This window comes from Crotalus tigris, unplaced genomic scaffold, assembly GCF_016545835.1.
Source record: "Crotalus tigris isolate CLP2741 ecotype Arizona unplaced genomic scaffold, ASM1654583v1 scf7180000024383.4638030, whole genome shotgun sequence".
In the NCBI taxonomy this organism is placed as follows: Eukaryota; Metazoa; Chordata; class Lepidosauria; order Squamata; family Viperidae; genus Crotalus; species Crotalus tigris.
The window spans coordinates 1,119,984-1,143,366 of record NW_024100553.1 but is presented as its reverse complement, the minus strand read 5'-3'; the positions used below and the strand labels follow the sequence as shown (position 1 = coordinate 1,143,366).

At 38.2% G+C, this 23,383-nt stretch overlaps 1 protein-coding gene across 2 annotated transcripts in view; it reads left to right on the top strand.

The window, feature by feature from the left end:
• The first annotated feature begins 598 nt into the window (after positions 1-598).
• Positions 599-23,383, top strand: part of LRIG1 (leucine rich repeats and immunoglobulin like domains 1) — a 137,905-nt gene continuing 115,120 nt past the window's right edge. Inside the window, exon 1 of one of the 2 annotated variants that reach the window (XM_039328765.1) lies at positions 599-1,704. In XM_039328765.1, coding sequence (XP_039184699.1) covers positions 1,499-1,704 — 206 coding nt within the window. In that variant the 5' untranslated portion in view covers positions 599-1,498. The remainder of the gene's footprint in view (positions 1,705-23,383) is intronic. The other variant, XM_039328764.1, reaches the window with a different exon arrangement.

Here is a 23,383-nt window from a genome sequence, read left to right as displayed (position 1 = left end):
CTCAAACAATCATTGAGTTTGCTGTCGTGGGAACATTGTTGCTCCTTTCGTGGGACTAATTCTACCCACCCTGTCCATTGCAAAGCACCCAGACACAGCCCCGCGCGTTATACAGCCCCTTCATCTTCCTCCGATTGGAAATTTCTGGTTCCCAAAAGTTAAATTTCCATTTAAAATGGCAATCATCCAATCGGGAGCTTGAAGGAATTTCTATTGCTCAGGCCTCCTTATAACTCAAAGGCTGGGATCTCAGACACCGAGTGCAACCTACGAGTAAGGAAGATGCGTTTGTTTTTCCGCCCGATACGCTCTTCCCCTTTAAGACGCTCGGATTGAACAGGGAGTCTCCCGCTTTCACACCTTGGGTGGGAAAGGGAGGCGGGACCTCTCGCTTCTGATTGACGGCCTGCCAACCTCAATGGAACGTTGTATATCCAAACAGGGGAAGGGCCTTCCGTCCAATCGGGAAGCGCGCGGGCACGCCGTGGAATGCCCAGGAACCAATAAGAGAGCGGGAAGAGGACGGAACATGTTGCAATGTGTCCAACGTGGGTTTGAGTTGGGCAACCGACGCTTGGGGGGACTGAAAAGTGGCTTTGCGGACGGTGAGGTGGGAGGTGGGGACGCGAAGGTGACAGGCCGCTTGCGCGAGCGCCCCGAGAGGACCGCGCGGCTCGGCTCGGCTGGCTGCTCCCAAGCGGGGCGCGTATCAGTCCCGAGGAGGCGGGAGGAAGAGGAGGAGGAGAGCCAGCAAGGAAAGCCAAGAGGGGAAAGTTGCGGAGGCGGAGATAGAGAGCACCGCTTCGCCCGTGCTTGGGAAAGGTGTCGGAGCCTCGGAGGAGAAAAGGGCAAGGCATCGGCAGAGCCGCGGCGTTGCTGTCCCCGCTGCAAGCTAGGTCTTTGCTCCGCTGAGCTCTCGGGCTCGGCCTCAGCTTGCAGCGGAGGAGGCGAGAGAAGCGGCGGGGAAGAAAGAAGAGGAACTTTCTGGATGCGTGGAGCTTTTCCCCGGCTCGGCCCAGGCGCAGCAGCTGCAGCCGAAAAGATGCGGGCTCCCTTTTTTCGAGCACAGGATCCAGTCCCTTGCTTAGCTCGCGAGTAGTGATCCCGGAGGGGACATTTGAGCTTCGTGCCGGGGCCAAGAGCTTGCTTCTTTCTCTCTCTAGGCATTGGAGACTCTTAAAGACTGCTGCGTGGAAGAGCCGGCGCTGTGCCCTTTTCCCGCGACACCCAGCGCCGGGATCGGACCCGGAGAAAAATTGAAGGAATTGCCAGTGCTTTGGATTGAGGTGTCATGGTTTAACCAAGTGCCTCTGGAGGCCTGCTGACCTCGGAGCAAAGAGTTCAGGTCTAGGAGAAAGAAAGGGGGGAAAAAACAACACGCGTGGGACTTTTCTTTGGTTCAACCCTCCTCCTCCCCTCCCCCCTCCCCCAATAAAGAATCTGAACCTTTGGCTGGGTATTTCCAGTCTTGGTCCCCACTTTTTCACAACGATACAAAATGGCGCTGCCAGGATGGGGAGAGATGAGGTCTTCACTCCTTAGAGATGCATTTTGGACCCTCTTTTTGATTTTCCAAGTGTTCGTGGGAATGGGCTCTTGCGTGGAGTGTGACTCCAACTGTACGTGCATCGGTGATATTTTGGACTGCAGCAACCGGGGATTAGAAAGCGTTCCTCTGGAACTGCCCACCTGGATAGTTCATCTGTAAGTGTCCTATTTGCAAAGTTTAAATCCTTGTTTTGGATAGGCATGCCAGATTCTTTTGAAATTCTGTTATGTGTGTGTTTTCATATCAAAGTCTCCATTAAAGGCAGTTTCTCATCCTTCTTTGCATAGTATGATTAATATAATAGTGTGTTTCCTTTTCATTGACATATCTAGTTGTAGCTAGTTGCTGAGCAACTAACTGACATCCCTTTGGGGGTAGAGAGTTCTCACATCCTCAAAGAGTGAAGAACTTGGAGGGAATAGAAGCTGTCCATTCTAGTTATAGTACTGACACTCTGCAGAATAAATGTTTTAAAAGGGACACATCTCACCCTCATTCTTCAAAGTCTGTGGGTGTAGGTTTGTTGCTGAGTTCCTTCATGGGACCTCATCTGCAAACTCACAATATTTTCTTTCTATCCTCCCTGAAGTTCTCAATTGAGTTTCTCTTAGCAGGATATATATGCAGTACAGGACATAAGTGCTTTAATGTGCTTTGTTCAACATGTGTCTGTTCTGAAAGGTTCATGCTATAATCTTGTGAAACCTGACTGATTTGGACATGGGAAGGTCATTTGTCCAGAGAAAAAATCATTCTGATTAATGACTGAAATAAGCATTGAAAGTGGACAGGTAGGATTCTTTTATTAGAATTATTTTAAAGACAAGATTGACAGGTTGGAAAACCCCATGTTTTTAAATATTGATGTTGTCTTAGGTTTTACTTATAACAGCCCTGATTAAAACTCAAGATTAGGCCCCAGGAAACCCCATGTTGTATATGACAGGGTTCCTTAAAGCTACCGCACAAGCTGAGGGAAGCTCAAGATTGTCAAATGTAAGGATTTCTACAGAACCATCTGATTTATCATAAGGTTGTCATTTGTATGTTGTATGGATACAGATTTCAGATACAGATTTTTAAAAACCTGACCTAGGCTCTTCTACCAATCTTTAGTTATTCAACTTTTTCTTCTGGCTGTATAAAATTATCTTTTTGTCTTTAATTCAGTGGTGACATTTAAAGGCACTTGAATAAACACTTGCTATTTACTTTTATAAGACAAAGAATATTCTACTTGTCTAAACTGCTTCTTTATGCTTCCTAAGGAATTAATAGTTACAGTCCAAAATAAAGAAAGCTGATTTTTTTTTTTTTGTAGAAAAAAAAAATGAATGGTTTGCAGATGTAGACCAAATGCTTTCCTTTGCTTGCTGCACACTGGACCCTTGTTATCTGTTAAATAGTTTGATGAGTCTTAACTTAGTAATTATTTACAGTACTTAATTCCTGATGTACTCAGATTGGGGATCTATATGACTACTAAAGTTAAGGTGTTAAAATATGGGCCAATAAAATGTGATTTTTATCTAAGCCCTAAATTGGTGCATTCAGATTCTCATCACACCTCTCATGTACAAATATTTCCTTTTTGGCTGTAGATACATTTACTTGGAAGTAAGTATGTTTAGGACTGCAGCTTTTATTCTCTTTTGAAGCAGAAAACTGCTTATACATTGTGTAAGGATATAACGTTATAAGTAGCTGTCAAGAGTTATCAAAATTTTGACTTTTTTAAACGTTAAAATTATCCCTAGGAAATGAATTTTTTCATTGTTACTTGTTGTAATAACTTTTTAGCAGAGTTAGTCAACTTAAATATACTATACAGGGATCTGGTATTCTACTTAAAGATGTTAGAGCACTTTAACATACGTTGTAACCTGAGAAATGTCAAATTGCCTTAACAGAATACGATATATCTGTGCTTAGATTGAAACGTATGGGCAACCTGAGAACCAGAATTAGGACAAAATCACTTTAAATAAAGAGATAAAGAGATGTCCTTATTTGTCATGGAGAGTTTGATACCTAACCAGACTTAAAAACTAATGTAAAGGCTCTTATTTCATGAGAAAAAAAAGATAGAGATTAAAGTACCAAAGCTATAGCTTGCAGCTCACATTCTTGAATAAAATTCTGCACTTGCTTCTTTGATGTCTACTTTTATTGATGTTATATAAATTACGTGGCCATGTAAGTCTCATTCTTCTTGCATGAGAGTTAATGAATTAATGACTTCATATCCACTGCAAATGTGGTGTTAGAGTGATTTTTAAACTAAGATTAATGGGATTATAATTGAGCTGCCAGTCCCTAGAGTGCAATATTGCCTATCTCAGTATTAACTAACCCCTATCTCAGGAGTTATATGCAACAGACTTTTCACATATATAAAAGTCAGAATGGAGTATACGTCTTTGTACTCTGCCATCAGAAATCAGGAAGTGGTTGATCTTTTGATTGTGTTAACCACAACAGTGATTACTTCCTACGGCTGATTCTTGTAATCTGCTACGGTTTTGTTATTAAACTTTCATCTAGAAGCCAGCACTTTTCCCCCTCACTGTACATCAGTGTTTCCCAAACTTGACAATTTTAAGGCATATGGACTTCAACTCCCAGAATTCCACAGCCAGCATTGCTGGCTGTGGAATTCTGGGAGTTGAAGTCCTCATGCCTTAAAATTGTCAAGTTTGGGAAACACTGCTGTACATGTTTGCTATTTAGGAAGGTTAATTGCTCAGAGTTAATGCTGTGCTACAAGAGGACAGATGGGTGGCTTTTTCATGTGTGCCAGCTTTATTTTGATTGTAATTTTAGGATTTGTAATCCATTGCCAGTGGTACTAAATGGTGGGTGTTGTTAGACAAGTAGATACCTATAATGTATGAAGGATATTTTTTATAAAGACAAACTCCTTTGCTTTTATTACATCATGTTTGTATTAACTCATGCTTGGATGCCCAGCTTGTTGATGACAGTAATCTCCTACTGTGTGTCTGCAGTATTGTGGCAGTGGTCTTTGTTTATTCCTGTGAAAGTTTCACCAGGATTGTGCATGCTAGCAAGTAAACTGTTAATCGGAGTGGAGGCCTTTGTATCCAGTTTGGACAGAAGTATAATGTCACTTGAAATCTCTTATAAACTTTCTGTGGTTGGGTTCATGCATTACACAAAGCTGTGGTTTGTTTAACAGCAGTTTATGGAATAAACTATAATTGCTTGGGTTCACACCCAAGTCACTGACATAAACTATGGTTTATAAATCATGATGTCAGAGTTCACACAGAACAGCAAATCACGCTATAGCTTAAGGTCTTGCATGAAATCAGTTTGGGCATTTGGAAAAGAATCCTCTTGCTTGGGGAATGGGTTGCGTCTTTGGGGTGTCTTTGATTTTAGCTTTACTTTCATGTTGGCATAGTTATGTGTGATTTATTGTTTCCCTCTATTTCTAGCTGTATATTTGTGTATTGATTTTGTACTTAGAAATTGTATTAAAAAATCAATATGAGGTTCTAAGCTTTTACAATAAGCATTTATTTACACACATAATACAAAGTGGCTTGCTTGAACATGAAAATTTAGGACTGATTTGCATGTAAAAACACAGGGAATAAATTAGTACATTAATTAAAGGTGTTTACATTATTTTGTAATTCATTTGTGCTAAATGTCATGACTTGCACTTTATTATATTTATGGGAACATAGAATCCTGGTCACATGGTTGTCCACTCTATTTTTGAAAACATCCAATGATGGAGCACACACAACTCCGAAAGGCAAGCTATTCCATTGATTGTTATCACTATGAGAAATTTTCTTCTTATTGCTAGGTTGGATCTTTTGAAAAAAATGTCAGTTTGTAAATGCATAAATGTAACATTCTGGCAAAATGATCTTTTCTCTTTTTCTTGCCATTGCAAATTATACTACTGTATATGCTCCCTTCATATTAGTTAGAGCAGTGTTTTTATATCTTGGTAACTTGAAGATCTGTGGACTTCAACTCCCAGAATTGCCCTTGGCATGACACAGATCAAATCTGGCTGTTGTGGTTTGGCATTGTTCAGTACATAAATCATATTTTATGGCTTAGTATGATCTGGCCAATAGTGTGGCTTATTCAACTAATACAGCTTCATATTAATACAGTGTTTTTCCACCATGGCTGCTTTAAGCTCTGTCGACTTCAACTCCCAGAATTCTCCAGCCACCATGGCAGGCTGAGGAATTCTGGGAATTGAAGTCCACAGAGCTTTAAAGGGGCCAAGCTTGAGAAACACTATATTTGTGTGTCCCCAAACATATTTTTCAGAATGGTTTGACATTTTAGACATCTTTTTAAAAAGTTGCAAACTTTGTTTTTTTAAAAAATAGGCTCCCATCTCTGTAATAAAAGAATGGGCTTATTTTGCAACTGATGTAGATGGGGGGGGGGGAATTCAGGCTTCTTATTTGACAGTTATGATCTCATATCCCTAAATCCTCTTTGGAGTCCATAAATGAATGGAATTAAATCGAGGTATGATCTCCAAAGGTCAAATTGGTATGTAGCTCAGCAGATCAAAAGCCGCCAGCCTAAAAGTTTCGGCTCTCCCTCTTTCCCTAGCCTCATCCAAACATCCCACAAAAATTTCCAATTTTGTATTTTCAGCACTGGTAAATTTCTCTCTGTATGGCAAGCTTTCAGAGATTGAGGTCCTTTCCCGACATTCTCCTGCTTTGTTCCTTTTGGGATTTGTAGCAAAAATTCCAAATTGGTGGCACACTGAAGTGATCATCAAACTTGGTGAGGTAAACTGAATATTATATCTTCCCTTATATTTATTAAGACGGAAATATTCTTTCATGACCCTCTTAACATTACTATAAGGTAGTCCTCAACTTATAACTACAATTGAGCCCAAAATTTCTGTTGCTAAGTTAGACAGCTGTTAAGTGAGTTTTGCCCCATTTTATGACTTTTCTTGCCATAGGTGTTAAGTGAATCGCTGTAGTTGTTAGTAACCCGATGGTTTCAAGTTAATCCAGCTTTCCCATTTGCTTTTCAGAAGTTCACAAAACGTGATCACATGACCCCGGGACACTACAAACATCATAAATATGTGCCACTTGCCAAGCATCCAAATTTTGATCAAGTGATCATGGGGATGCTGCAACAGTCATAAGTGTGAAAAATGGTCATAAGTCACTTTTTCCAATGTTGTTGTAATTTTGAATGATCACTAAAGGAATGGTTATAAGTTGAGAACTGTCTGTATTAGAGAAAGCTAGTTTGTACTCTTTCATTTTTTGTATGAAGAATCGGTCCTCTCTTATGCTACAGGCATAGATACAGGTATAACTTCTACTGGACTTCTCTGTCTGATTTGGCCCCCTAACAAGTTATAAGGAGATGTTTGGATGAATGCTCCCTTGTCTGCACGAGCATAGCAGATTTATTTAGTGAGTTATAGGCTTGCCCATACAAATGGATTGATGTTGCTTTTGGTTCAATGGGGTAAATATTTCACAAGCTTCTATTGAAGTTGGGGACGGTAAATTTTCCATTGAATCTTAGAATGTGACCCCTTCCTTAGTTACATTCAGGGAGACTTGAATGAAGTCTTCTGCTTGATTTACTGTGACAGGCATGCGTGTTTATGAAATCATGCTATTGGCCAAAGGTACTGTAGATTGCTACTTAGCTACCCCTAAGAATACATTTAGAAATAGCTAAAAGGTGTCCCAATGTTATTAGAAATATCCAAAAGCTCTAGAATCAGGAAAGGTTATAGAAGTCTTGAGGCTTTAAAATTTGGGTTGTTAATTTTCTGAGAGATCATGGTAAAACTTAAAATGGCATATTGCTAATTATATGTGTTTATTAAAGTAGAGTTCTTGGAGGTGTTTAATATTGACACCCAAAGATTGATGGGGTCCATGTTATTATTTGTAATATTAATAATTAAAGTAGTATTTATTAAATTATGTTAATATAATATTTGGAGATTAATGAACAATCTAAAACTTCATGAAGAGGTTTGGGAACCTGTTCTAAAGTATGTCTTCATGGGTTGAAAAGGATCTATTCCTATGAAAGTCTATTCAGGATCGCAGCCTGGAGATCTGTTCAGGCCCTGAGTTTAATTAAACAAGAATACACCAATGACTTATGTAAGTGACACTCTACTTGTTCTTAGGATATCTGGTTTGCATTACAGCTTAAGTCTGCAGCTGTAGCCCCAATAGCATGCATAATAATAGGTGTGCATGTCACTATCATCTGAGTGGATATGCTCAGAAGACATGCATTAAATCATTTTTATGGCATCCCACTTTATGGTTATGAAAATCTATTACATCTGAATGGTTTATTTTTACAACTTAACATTTTCCAATTCCCAGTGTCTTATCTTTTCTGATTTTTATAGTGATAATTTGTGATACTTGTTGCTGCAGAATGGAGAAGTAGAAGGGAGCCAGTGCGCACCTTTGAGGAAAGTCAGATTCAGAGTCCTCTTTAATTTGAAAATTAAATTTCTCAATGTGCAAAAGCATATTTGTTTTGGACTGCCATCCTGTTGGTTATGCACCGTTTTGCAATTCCGCATGCATCTTTACCTCATGCAAATTCTAAAACATTCATTTTTTTTAAATAAGAGTTTTATTTTAATTAGCAGTTTTGCTTGTTATTAAAGTCCATGTGTGCTTTGACCTTTTTCTTCAAAAGCCTTTAATGTTAGCCTTGGCTGTTCCACAGAGGCAAAGCCTGAATGAGACCTGTATTATGGCAGTTATGTTTAGGCCAGATTGTGAGGCCCAGGACCAGCCAGATGACCTCCAGATGAGTTCTGAAAGGGCCTATGAGAAAGGCTCCTTCCATAGATTTTTTTCAGGAGTGCCTTGGTTATAGCACTTGCTGAATATAGCTCTTATTAGCACTTTCTGAAGCATCATTCAGTCTGATGGATTTGGGGATCTAAGAGCAAACCATTTGGGATCCTCTTCTCTTGGGAAACTTTTTGTAGCCTTTAATCACTCTTGGTTTTTCCCTCCCCATGGTGACTGCAATTTGAAACGGCAAGGGCCAGATACAAAGGGAGTTGCAACTCAATAGATTCAGAACCACTTACAAAGGGGATGTTTGAAAGGTGAAGAATGAATGGGCTTGAGTGAGAGTGTGTTAAGGGAGGAGCAGCAGGGGTGAAGGACACATTTTCAGGGAAACAACCTTTTTGATAGGCAGCTGAATTAGTCTCACGTACACAAGCAAATACCTCTCTATTCTTATAAATGGGTTTATTTCAGAGTTGTTCAGAATTGATTTTTTTAAAATGGATTTTCCCCATCCAGATGTTCCTTAAACTTCAGTCTTGAGCAAAATATGTCAGAAACATATGTACTCTGCAGAACTGAATAGATGCCAAGGAATGTAGGAGTTGTCGCTTTTGGATCAACCTCAGAGGTCTCTTAAGATCAGCTGCTCCTGCATCTACTTAGAATTTTCTGAAAATCCGAGAAAAAACTGGGTTCCCTTTTATTTTCTTATTTTTGTTTCCATAGTATCCAGGAAGCATAGATCCTGTTATGAGGTGCTCTTCAAAGAATTTTGAGTCCATATCTTTAAGAGCATGCAAGGCTGAAAAGGGCTGAAGTAGTAGATGCTTAATTTGATTGTATCAGCACATACACCACAACTATTATTTGAATGGAGAGGAAGAGCAAAGAATTTTTCAGGAAAAGAAAAAAAAATAGAGGCTTATTATTTTAAGTTGGAGTTAACAGGGTAGCAAATAATCCTTTGTCTTAGCTATTTTTACTTCTAATCAGTAAGTCATAAATAATACTAGGCAACTTGGCTAGCATAAATAAAATAAAACAGAGTACTGCTTGCAAAATTAAAGATAGATCCTAAATGTAGAAGAATTGGAGGCTGCTTTCTCTTTTCTGAGGCTCTGTAGATTGAGTAATTTCTCTGTTTTGGTTCAAACTTTAAAAAAAAGGAGTAACTTAACTTTCCCCCAGTAGTTTTAATGAAATAAAGAATTGATAAACATTTTTTTTTCTCTATAGGTATTTTGGAGATATGACAAGTTATGAAATTCTAAACTGGGTATAATTTTATGTAAGTGGCTTAGCCATACATAATAAACCATTTGAGTCCCACAATTAGAATAGAGTAGAGTAGAATAGAATAAAATAGAATAGAATAGAATAGAATACTTTATTGGCCAAGTGTGATTGGAACACACAATGAATTTGTTTCCAATGCATAAACTCTCAGTGTACATGCAAGCAACAAGTGATTTCTAAAAAGCATTTTTATTCTTTTTCAGTATTCATTTAGACTGTCTAAAAGGTCTTCAAACAAAAAGAATTGTCTGTATTTCTTTTATTTAACTTCCAACTTGTTGCTTTTCTTAAGGCTGCGTCTAAAAAAGCTGTCCTCTCAATTGAGAACTTGTGTGAGATTTGGAGACAAATGATTTTACCAAAGATAATTGAAACTATTGTTCAAAAGAGGACTTCCTGGTAAAAGTGCTAGTTACGGTGTAAGATGAAGTAGCATTTCTATTATACAAAAACTTAGGCAATAATAAATAGATCAACTTTTTTCAGGTGCCCTCTGTTGTTTTTGCTGCAGAAAGCTAACATTAGCTGCTTTGCTGGAAGCTGATGTAAGAACAGTGTAATTGTGCGTGTGAGATCACAGTAGTGGTTGTAAAGTGGAAGAAAGTCCACTTAAAATAGATTAATTGTGTATATCTGGTTTATAACCTAAATATCCAGAAAAGTCACTTCCACCTGTTGCTTTTCTTGAGGCAACTTATAATAGAGCAGAGTGTTGAACTTGAGGATAAGTTTATCTGTGGTTGAAATGTAAATGAGAAAGATACTAGCTTGCGTCCTAAAGCATTTAGAGCACGGGTGTCAAACTTGATCACGTCATGTGACATATCATAATATTTTTTGCCTTTGTGGAGCTGGGGCGGGCTTGGCCTGTGTGTGATGCATCCGGCCCATGGGCCACCAGTTTGACACCCCTGATTTAGAGGCTAGAATTCTGATTAGTAGGTAGGTTAGGATCAGAGGGCAAATAATAAATGGAAAAGTGTGATTGTCAGTTATGAAAGAATGTTGTTGAATGAAATGGTAGAAGCTCATACTGCAACTGGTATCACTATTTTGGAAATTTTTGCCATACATACATACATACATTTTCTATAGCTGCCCATTTCAGCCAAGTGACTCCGGGTGGCTTACAACTCTAAAATGACTGTATGGACCAGAAACTTATTTTTGAAAAGGACCTTTTTTGTACCTGTGTTTCCATAGCCTTTGTGAGACTTCATGGGGAGGATTGCTACACCATATGGCTTCTTGAATCTGTTGTTTTTAGACTGCTTGGCACCTCTGATGTAAACATAACAGAGGAAGTGATTTGAGTAATTATGGTTTCAGAGTTGTGGGTGCATAAGGAATAAAGGATTGTTGTTTTTCTTTACTCCTAAATTTGTAGATTGTCTGAGTTTTATCAACTGGCTATTCTCTTGCACACCTTAATATCTAGCTATATCTCGTATAGGTTAGGAAATGTGAGCAAGTCATGTTCAGAATTTACAAACTGAAAACCTTGGTGATGAATAGAAAAATTCCCTCTTGGAAAAGTGTAGACAATTTTCTCAGATCTAGTGTGAAAATAACAAATAATTCTGACATGAATGAGTGAGGTTCAGCACCACTATATATAAAAAAACTACACTATTCAGAGATTGGTAGAAGTCAATCCCTTGAATCACAAATGTATCTTTAAGTTGTTCCACTGAAAATGAACAAAATCCTGATATGTGGATTTCTGCTTCATTACTAATCATTCTGTCTAAGCCCATTCAAGAATAATTTCTGTATAATCTCATTGAACTGTGGTGGCATGCAGTACTGCTGACTGCCAGTTTGGCAGTTCAATTCTTACTGGCTCAAGGTTGACTCAGCCTTCCATCCTTCCGAGGTCGGTAAAATGAGGACCCAGATTGTTGGGAGCAATAGGCTGAATCTGTAAACCGCTTAAAGAGGGCTGTAAAGCACCATGAGGCGGTATATAAGTCTATGTGCTATTGCTATTCAAGCAGTTCAGTTCAGTGCAAGAGAATAACTCCTATAACTAAGGGTGGTACACAGTTTGAGTGCCTAACCTCTTACATATGACTGTTTTCTCAGATTACATAAAAAGTATAAATGGATCCAGTGACTGGATATTTCACTTGGCTGTGGGAAAAATCTGCTCACAGTTCAAATGAGTACTAGCCATTAGCTCTTTTAACCTAAAAATTGAGCACATTCAAGTCTGCAAGGATCAGTCACTGTGTAATAGATCATAGGCTTGCTCAGATCAAATATAAACATGCAGGCCTTATGAAGAAAAGGTGAACTATAAATACACTGAAACAAATAATAGTCTACAGGTTATTCTTGCTTATGACCACAGTTGGAATTGCCAACTCTGTCATTAAGTGATGCAGACCTCAAGCAAGATGTCACTTGCAATTGCACTGCCAACTTCTCCATTGGCTTTGCTTATTGGAAGCCAGTTGTGAAGTGTTCAGTTGGCAATCATATAACCAACCACAGAATGCTGCAATGGTTGTAAACTCCTGTTGATTGTGAAGCACCTGAATCTCAATGGCGTGACTGCAAGGATGCTGCAGTGCAGGTATGGATCATAAAGTTACATTTTCAGCGCCATCCTAACTTTGAATGATTGCTAAACCAGGCAATCATTAAGTGAGAACTACCTGTCGTAGTTTTGGGTCTTTTTTTTTACAAGGCAAATTTATTAATAATCATGATGGTTGTGAAAATACATGTGAGCTAGGAAATTGTCCTTAATTTTAATTGTCAGATTTCTGCTTTGATAGAAATCTGTAATACAGTGTTTGTTGTAATTATTTAAAACATTTATGTATCTGCCCATCTTATGTTAAACTCTGGGTGGCTCCCCAAATGGTTTCTTAATAGTAAAAATAACAATACGTTAATAGACATTTAAAAGTCACAAAAAGCCAGAAAAGAGGTAAGCCAAACAAAAAGAACACAACAAAAGAGATTTACAGCTTTGTAAAACTGAGTAAAAAATTTGAAGTACTGCTTGATTGTTACTGTATATGAAAGTGATCAAACCTTTATTAAAATGTAGTTTCTACTCAACAATTAATACTCAGAAAGGTAATTTGTATGATAAGTCAGAATAAACAAAGAGCCATTATCTAGGAAGTTTTATCTAATAAGTCAGACATTATATAATTAAATTGTTTTAATCCTTTTTATGTATTGTAGGATTGTAAGAGTTGGTTAGTGATGCAAGTAGCACATAAAGAAAATAAATGTGATTCTGCCATGTTTTAGAGCTCAAGTGATAGTTATTGTAATTTTAAAATATAAACCTCTCATATAGCTCTCTGGAAGCAAGTATATTACAATTATAAAGAAAATCAACAGTTTTACTCTTTGCTTATTTCAGATCCCAGGATGGACAGTGAGTTTTTTCTATTTTTTTTTCTGAGTGCAGAAAACCAACAGTGGAAGGTTTTTCCACCAACAGTGGAAGGTAGTGGATTAGGGAACTGCTGATCTGCAAATACTATCAGAGGTAATAAAATGAATAGCACAGGAGAGCAGCCTGGTTGGAGGCCCTATGAAATACAATCCTTCAAATGGTTTCCAGTTGTCCAAACACAACTGCTTCTCCCTCTTTGTGCATGTATGTGTATGAGAGTCTGGCTCATTAGCCAACAAAAAGGAAAATTGAACTGGCAATGGATGGAATTTAGCCCACTGCCCTGGCAGCCTAAACCTCTGAAAGCTGGTTTTTATTGCACAGGTTCATATTAAAATATGTTGGCTTTTGTGTAACAAAGCTATAGGATCTGTGTCTTCTGTGGACCAGGTAAAAAGTCTTAATGATTAAGTGTATTGCTCTTTTAAAAAGTATTCCATTGCAAAGAAGGTTTTTAAAATCTATAGCAAATATTCTTTGCCTAAGAATGGGCTAAAAGTTGAACCCTGCTACTTCTTCGTAAAAACTTATCCACTGAGTTCTCTTCCAGCAGATCTGAATTGCCTTCTGGCTGTCATTAGTAAATTATAAAAAATAACAACAGATAAAATGACAACTTACACTTAGCTTTTGCTATAATGGAGAGCATCTTTCCCCATTTGCTTGGAAATATATAAGCAGTATATTATTTATGGAATCCAAAGAGCTGCTTAGATTCACTTACACCATATCATTTGCAGTAAAGCAGGGTAGGCAATATACTTAGAATCTTCTACAACAGCGGTCTTCAACCTTGGCAACTTTAAGACTTGTGGACTTCATCTCTCAGAATTCCTCAGCCAGCAAATTCTGTGAATTGAAATCCACAAATCTTAAAGTTGCCAAGGTTGAGGACTCCTGTTCTACAGAGACATCAGAGTTGGCCAGTATGGGTGGCATTGAATTTTTAAAATATGGTGATGTTTGGAAGGATTTAGGAAAAACAGTACAGGCTTTTAGGTGTCCATTGAGCCTTTTAATAATCTTACCCATTGAATTGATTTTTCCAGTTTGGGGACTTTAAGAAAAAATAGTTCTCTGCAAATCACCTCCAAGCTCTCTTTCCCCACTACAAAAAGCAAATGGGAACAGGCAAGGTAAGCTAGAGACATAAATTATTTGTTTGAACTTATGGCATTGAACTGTAATAGGCAACAAACAGCAAATTAAAACAAAACCATGACAGCAAGAATAGATAAAAATAAACCGCAATAAATAAAACAGAACTATTAATACATTAGGAAAATCTGGTTACATTTGGCACTTAGTCCAACTCCAGACATTCTCCAGAAGACTGGAGACTTCACTCCCTTTTGGAAGCCAACCATTTCCAGTGTATTAGAGCCACAATGAGATACAACATTTTCCCACTCCTGCAGCCTCCCTCCTGAAAATGGCAAACCACAAATATGGCCCCTCCAGTCTGAAAAAGATTGCTCATCTGTGGCCTTTGGAACCCACTATTGACTTTCCTGTGCTACTGCTTCCAAAATCCCTACCATTCAGAAAAACAACATGACTTGCTATTTAGATTGGAACTTTGTTGACCATTTTTAGGTCTAGTTGTTTTCATCGTATGTACTTTTGGGTATAGTGATGTGACTTTTATACATATGTCTGGGTGCATGAAGACTCCCACTTCCTTTAAGGGTGTCTAATGCTTTGGACACCATGAGAACTGGTGAGAATGATTTTGCAACTTGCCAGGTGTGGGTCTGTGATGAACTGCGAGCTCAAAGTAAGCGTTCTGCTTTAGGGAATAACAAACACATGCTATGTGCATGCTAGCTAAGTAGGCTGTTCCCATTGCTTTTCTTGCACTTAAGGCTGGTCTGTTATGGTTCGGAATCTATTGATACATATTTTTTCCATTCATATGCTTTGGGAAATAAGAAATAGACTGCAAGTATCCAAACTTCAGTTTTCCTAAATGCAAGGCTTCAAAACAGTTGATGGCCAACAGTGAATTACTTACTTTTTTCAGTAATTTCTGCAAGTTTATTGAGGTGTAAGATAGCTTATTCAAACTCCAGTTTTATAGCTTATTTTGTAGTTATAGAAATGCCATAATCTCTGATGTCCTTCCTCCCCACTACTTTATTATGACCGAGCCTTTTCTTGTGGTGTTGATTTTGCTCTTAACCGCTGGAGCACGTTGCTTTAATCTCAAATAATTTGAATCTTGTTTATCTCTTATACCCTTGGAGTTGTGTAAGATCTCAACTCTTAATACCATCCAAAGTGATGTAGATTTCAGTTATATCACTTTATTTCACAAGAAATTATTGATTTTGACTCAATCAGTACTTAGGTTTCATTTGTTTTGGCTGTGGAATTCCAGAAGAGAGAAGCCAATCTCAAACTTCTGCCAATTGTATGTTTGAGACATTTGTATTTGAGCGATTTTAAAACAATGATATCTCTACTAATAAAGAAAATATTTTCTTTTTTAAAGCATGTGGAATTGAATAAATTTGGGGAAGCAGGAGGAAAAAAAAAAACCCCTTCTAGATATCAGGGTTCCATATCTACTGATTAAATATACACAGATGATATACTGTATAATAGTAAAATGGAAACGCAGATTTCTTAGAGCTTCCATGTCTTATGTTTTCCCATATTTTTGTTGGCCAATGAAAGCCTTTCTTCATGCCAGAGATTCCCAGCTGTTTCCTCTATGTGGATCACCACAGTTTGGAATAGTGACCCAGTGACGCCGTACTAATGATCAAGCTGGGGCTTTTCTTTCTAATGACTTACAAGCCTATTTCCTTTTCTGAGGAAAAAAAAAACACCACTTGTGTTTGAGACCCAATTTTTAGGATATAATGGTCATATGCAGATTTTGGGTTCCCCATCTCATGCTCTAGAAATTCTCCAAGGTCAATCACAATTTTGGTTTTTTGGGAGCAACCAAGTTATATTGGCATGTGTTGCTGGGTCATTCCATCTTGCTAACTGAAGTTTCTGTGCAACCAAACATGATTCATTGAAAGTTGCATCTGAATGGGAGCTCTCTGATTTGTTGTTGTCTTAGCAGACCAGAATTCAAAGCCAAGAGGAATGCAGTGAAACAGGAAATAGAGGTTAGAAAGCAAGTAACAGATGGGGATTTCCTGTTTGCTTTTTTTTATCAGTCCTGATAGTGAGATCAGTAGGTGGAGAACATTCAGAGAGCAATACCAACAAACTTGATCAGCCCTAATAACCAGTTGACCAACTTCTGAATCTGTGATCAGAATGTAGGTGATTGTATATTCCCTGCAGACCTTATGGTATATAAATTTCTACAGAGTTGTTAGATAGTGCCCTTGATGCAATGACCATGAATTTGGGCAAACTCTGTGAAACACTGGCGGACAGGGGGACCTGGCGTACTATGGTCCATGGGTCATGAAGAGTTGGACACGTCATAGCAATTGAACAATGACAACAAATTTATATAGAGACTGGTCTGGATCTTTATTTTATTGCCAAATTTATTCAAATGCGAGCACATATAAAGTGGTTTTGGGTTTTCATATCATAAATATGTAGAAGCTCATTAATAAAAGTAAAAGTACATAAAAGGCAAGGAGAAAGTCCTAGATTCAGGTTCTGTTATTAAGAAAAAAACACTTGGCTGAAACCCACTTACTTCTTTGTGTTGATAGTACAAAGGAATAAGTGGGTAAAGATTATGACTTGCTATTGTGGTTTAGAAAAGGGGTCCCCAACCCCTGGGCCTCGAGCTCTTTGGAACTGGGCAGGCAAGCAGCAGGCAAGCACGGATATATATGTGCTTCATTTGCACAACAGGCAGGCACATGTGCCCGCTTCTCATGTAAATGGAGCTGCTTGGACATGTATGCTTGTCCCCCTGCTCATGTGGAACCATCCCCTCTACCCCCCTCCCCCAGTCTGTCTGCAAAGCCAGAAAGGTGGGGAACTTTGCTTTAGAACAGTGGTTCTTAACCTGGGCGATATCGCCCCCCAGGGGGCAATTTCGTTTTTCAGGGGTGCGAAGGAACGAAAAGGGGGGCGATGGAGCAAGAAGTTTTGGGGACACTTTTGAGACTTTTTCATACAGTGAATCGCTGTATATCTGTCATACAAAAACATCAGATCACTCGCTATTAGTGGATTGAATTGCGTTTTCAAATGTTCCTCCAGCTAGCTTCAGTACAGAACGCCGTACATATGTGAATACGCATTGCTTATCTTCATGCACGTTGCGCAGCAGCCTCTGCCCTTTTTATATTTCTTTTTGCGTCTTAAATTTCACTTGTAATTCAGTTATTAAATATTACTGTTTTTCTTTTTGGGCATTTCACTTTCTTGCAGTTGAATTTTGTTTTCAGTGGTCATTACATTTAAGTGTCTTGAATAAATAAGATAATAATGTAATAATGATAATACATGTATCACGAAGTTTGGGAATAAAGTGACGGGTGGCACCAAACTTTTTCACACATTTGAGATATGGGAAAAAGGCTGGAAATAAATTATTTGCATCGATATGTCCTGATGACAATTTTAAAGAAAACAAAACAAGTGTTTGCATAAATTGAAGAATTATTTCCTATGTTGTGATTGAGAGGCTATGTTGGGGGAGGGGGGCGATGACAACTTCCTCATTGGCTCAAGGGGGCAATTCATTCAAAAAGATTAAGAACCACTGCTTTAGAAGATGTCTTTTCTTTCCCATAGAAAGCAAGCTTTTCTCCATGGAACATGTGATGTTCAGTTGAGTCGTGGTGCTTTCCTACTGGTTAAAATGTAAAGCAAGTGAAACATGCTAATTCCTGGATTGATTTTAAAAAGCATATTTCTCAGGGCGGGGTTTTAAAATATTTAATACATGGTGATTTTGATTATTATGTACCATCAAGTCAATATCCATTCTTAGTGATTACAGGTAGTCCTTGACCTATGATCCTAACTGAGCCCAAAATTTCTATTGCTAAGCATGATAATTATTAAGTGAGTTGTGTTCCATTTTGCGACATTTTTGCCACAGTTATTAAATGAATTAGTGCAGTTTTAAATAAATCATATGGTTGTTAATCTGAGTTCCCCCATTGACTCTGCTTGTTGGAACCGGCTGGAAAGGCTACAAATGGTAATCACATGATCTCAGGACTTTGCAGCTTTCATAAACACATGCCAGTTGCCAACTGCCCGAGTTTTGATCACACACCCGTCATGAGTGTGTGAAAAGCACCGAATGGTTGTAAGTTGAGGTTCGTAGATTTTTCCCAGGAAGATCTGTCCCCAATTTGGTGCATCAGATCTCCTCCTACTAGATCCGTCCACCTTGGTACTTTATCTTCTACTTTTCCCAGGATGAGAACCTTCTCCAGAGAAACAGGTTTTCATATAATGTGTCCAAAATACAATTATTTGAATATGCTTATTTGTGCCTTGAGTGAGAACTCTGTGTTGATTTGTTCAGTGATCTATTTCTCCCCCCCCCCCTTGGATATACTTGGTATTCTCAGGTGTGTTCTCCGACACCAAATTCAAAGGCATCCACGCTCTTTCTATCCTGCTTCTTCACATGGTTTTCAATAGCTTCCTCTATGACTTCCTGAATCCTGCTAAACTCATTGTTGCTTTGGCAACCTCTGTCTTTATTGTTTGAGGACTTAATTCTTCTTTATGATTATTTGTTGCTAATCTGGCTGTAAATCATTGTAAATCAGATTCTAAATCATTGCTTAGAATAGGCCTATTAAATTGGTAGGATGGATGAGGCTGAATCCTACCTCCATTAGCTGACAGTTTGTTTGTAGTTCTCTGTATAGTCTAATGAAGAATTTGTTAGTGTTTGTGGAATCTTTGGAATGTGAAAGTGAACATCTCTCTCCTCCAACTGGATGAATCCAAATATTATAAAAATAGTTTAGATTAGAATTTGGCAAATCTGATACCAAAAGTTATTTCCAATCTTATACCTGATTTTTCTTGGTTTCTCATGAGAATGCTAAAATCTTGCAAGTTTAGGGAATGACATAACATTTTAGCCATTTTTAAATGTAATCCAGCAATGTGGAATCTGTGATACCCCCCATTTTAGGAATAGGACCAATACTGGTTAAGTGCTGGCCCTCTCAGAAGGCTCTGAAAACACAGCTCTGCCATTGGGCCTGGGAATTCCACTGTGGTGTACAACCTGTTCAGTGCTTGTTCTGTTCGTCGCAACAATAAAACGTTCGTCAATGTCTTATTATTATGAATTTTTCTTATGAATGTATTTATTTAGCTATCGTATTTGTATAGCTGCCCATCTTACATAGACAAAAATGAAACTCCCTAGCTGAAGGGAATAGCAGCGCACCTCTGGATTGTGCTCTGCTGTTGTTTATGTTTTAATAGGGTTTTTAATAATGGTTTTTAGCGTAATTTTGAGGGCACTGATAATGTTACGTAGTTGGGTAATGAAATGTCTGTAAGAAAACAAGATCAGAGGGTACCAAGGATCCCACAGTTCAGCCCCTAGCTACAAATTCTCTCTTCTGTTGAATATGATTTTGTATGTATGCTTTCATTTATAGTTTTTTCATTCTTTTTTCTGTGCCCCTTTTTTAACTGCTGTGAGCCGCTCAGATTCACAGATGTGAGATGAGCGGTTACAGTATATAAATTGAAGGAGTGAATATGTAAATAAATAGGCAAGCTAATAAACTATCATCAAGGCTTCTGAGGGAAATATGCTGCATTCCTTTTATTTAGCCATCCAAATTTCTCCTTAGTTCTGCTTGCATGATTATGAAATTTCCCTATCTTATCACTAGCTAGTACTGTCAGATACAATTGTAGGGATAGTTATTCTGTATAATTTGAAACAACTAAATAGGTTCTTAGAGAAATAAATGCCTCTTATAATTGTCATATAAACATGCTTTCTCCAACAACGATTTTCTTACTGGATAAGGAAAACTTTAGGACATTATCCGGAATTATTTATGGAATTGAAGGATTCTTTAAAAAAACAAACAAAAACACACAAGTATGCTTGCAGTATACTCTGGCATGCTACTTGGTGCATGTCATGGTCTGTCTTATCCCAGATTCCTTAAGAACATTTTCTTCTCTCGTCTTGTGTGGGATTTGTTTATTTTTCCAGACATCCAATTCAGAATTCCTTTGCTTCCATTTGTTTGGGTAACTTTGTGGCTACTGAAGCATGTCAGCTGTATAGCAGGAACATTACTACCCCCTTCATGTAATAAGTTTATTTTGGAAGAGCAGCATAGCATGTTACTGGTTAGAACTCAGTCCATAGAGAGCAGCTCCCAAACCAAGAATAGAAATGTTTCCTCTTTAAAAACATAACTACCAGGAAATTCTATCTCCTCTTTGTAAGGCACATCAAGTGTAAACTGCTCTTCTGGTATCTGTGCAGATCAGCAGGCTGAATTAGACATTCTCAGGCAAAGTGAATACAACACCCCGTTTATGCATGAATACATGCTCAGGGTTGCCTCTAAAGCCAATAGGTATCTCCAGTTGGAAAAAGCTGGGCTTGGTCAGAATCTTTTCTTGGTAATTTCTGGTTCATTATCAGTTTTTCTGGAAATGAAAGCAGGTGCTGAGCTTCAGAATGAATCACTGACCTTTCAAGATTCTCAAAATTAGACTGTAATTAGCAAAGAGTTATTATGTGGAAAAGGTGAGAAGGGCACTCATATCTGTGCATTTCGGTGTACCTTTCCAAAGAACTGGTTTATTGACCAATAAATGTGCAGTAGATATTCAATGATTTTCAAGCATGTTGATTCCTTGATTATGAATGCATTCATTGTCTGAAACAAGAACGTAATTCAAGGCAAACCATTTATTTTTATCATAGAAATTACCTCCACCAATGATAGTTGTGGTTTCTCTCATCTTAACATGTCTTTTAAACTTCATTCCATGGCTTAATATACTTATTTTAATATACTTATTTTAAAACAACATGCAGTTTATTTGTCATGGTGATGCCCAGATCTTCCTCTCAATCTTCAAAGTTATTTATTCATCAATTTTGTTTGATCTTCTGTTTTCAATTTTTTTGTTTGCAGCACTTAAGATTCCGCCACTACCCCAACCTAAGAAAATTTGGTGCCTTTTTTTCTGCCATATCTAGTGCATCTGTTGCATTTTTAGCATTGTGTGACTGTCCCAAGTATTGTATATTTCTCTTGGTCTTTCCCCATAGGCCAATGGTCCCCAATCTTTGCGGCTTGGTGGCCCGGGGAGTGGAGAAGAGGGGAACCAGGCTGCGCAAAAGGCAGGCTGGTGTACTCGCACCTGTGCGCAGCTCCACTCGTGCAAGTGGCGTGTTGGCACATGCACATGTGTGACAGCCTGCCGATTGCACGAGTGGAACTGTGCATGTGCATGCATGCTGGCCTGCCTCTTGTGTGGCCTTGTTCCAAAAAGTGGCTGTGGCCTGGGGGTTGGGGATCCCTGCCATAGATTATTGATAAGCTATGCTTTTTTCTCCTTTCCCCAGGCATGCCCCGATAATAAACTTTCAATATGCATTGTTTAGTTTTGCTTTCATTTCTGCTACTGGGACATGCTGTATATTACTTTTTCTTTGAAACAAGCAAATTCTTTTAAAAGCATATGATTACTCTTAAGTGGGGGGTCTCCAAACTTGGCAATTTTAAGACTTGTGGACTTCAAATCCCACAATTCCCCAGCCAGCATGTGTTGAAGTCCATGTCTTAAAGTTGTCAAGTTTGCGTATCCCTGCTCCTAAGCATATTTCTTGAAACTGTATTTTGTGAAGATGTTCAAACTATGCAGATAATTTCAAACTGAAGAATGGAATATATGTGGATGACTTTATTGGATTAAAAAGGGCCACATATGTTATCCTATTCCTTTCGCTTGTCTTCCTACGTTCACTCAGATATTTACAGGAAAGTTGTGCTTGTATTTCATTGAACATAAATATAACTCTGTGTTGTCTTGGAACCTGTTTTATTAGGCTGTTGGATCATGCAAAGGGTTAGTTCAAGCCAACGCAAATAAGGCCATCTGTCAGACCTCTTGCTGAACCTGTGGAAATTTGGGTGATTAAATTGTGTGTGCCTCTGCAGTCCTGTTTTCTATCCAGTTAAAAACCTTTCACATTCTCAGATGAATTCCTGAATGAATTATTCATTTTTGTTTTATGCAGAATTGGGCCTACTATTAAAAGAATGGAGGTAAATTGCTTTATTTTTCTGTTCTTCAGAAGACAGCTAAGTGAATGCGAAGGGTTATTGTTTCTGTGTTGACACAGAAATTTGTAATCTTAAGTATAAAGTAGAAGTATTCGAGACATTTCAAACTGAGAATATTTTGCATTCAAAGTTAATTTTGCATTCAAAGCAGTTTGTTTTAGCCTCAACAGAAATCTTTGAGTGCTGCTCTGACCATTCTGGAAATCTTCTGAGCCGGAAATGTTACTGTTTTGAATTCAGAACAAAGTTTTCAAGCTCTTGGAACATTTCTGGAATTGTTGGAAAAGTTCAGGTGAAATCGGAACACAATTTCAGATTTCTGGGCATCTAGAATAGGAAATGTTTTGGCTATCACCAGTAGAAAGCTGATTTTTGTATTGCTTTGAGAATTGTCGAAAGAACAATGTTCTGGCAAATTAAAAAGCCTTGCTGGGAAGTGATTGAAAACCTTGAGTTATAAAAATGAGAATTTGGAAGACAAGTAGAAAATAATCCAAATTGGTCTTGCTTCTCTGTATATGCCCAACCACTCTTCTGGCTAACTGCTTAAAGTTTTCTGGCTGAGGGTGTAAAATACAGCTGGAAGAATGTGATTTTGAGATGAAATTGGATAAGAGAATAAGCTACACTGTTCATATTTTGATTTTCTCCTATAGCTTAAAGATGGAGTTTTGAACCTATCAGAGAAATAGTACTGACTTCTTTTGCACACACTATGGACATTATTTATTATGTAGCAAGTTTGTGTTTGCTGGGCAGAATTATACTTTTCTTTTATTATTATCTAGACAAAACATTTTAAACAACTCCTAACTGATTAGGCTAAGTTGGCCCAATTCAAGAGTCAGAGTCTGGAATGCTTGGTTTGGTTCCATCTAGCCTCACATTTTACTTCTCTTACAGTTTTACTGCTGGTTAGTTTCTTGAGGATTTAACTAATTTCAGGAATATAATCACAGTTAAGAATTCTGCTGGCCCTATTTCTCTCTTTTGTGGCAGGCCAGACCCAGCCGAAATGAAGGACAGGATTACCTTTGTGTCATTTCAT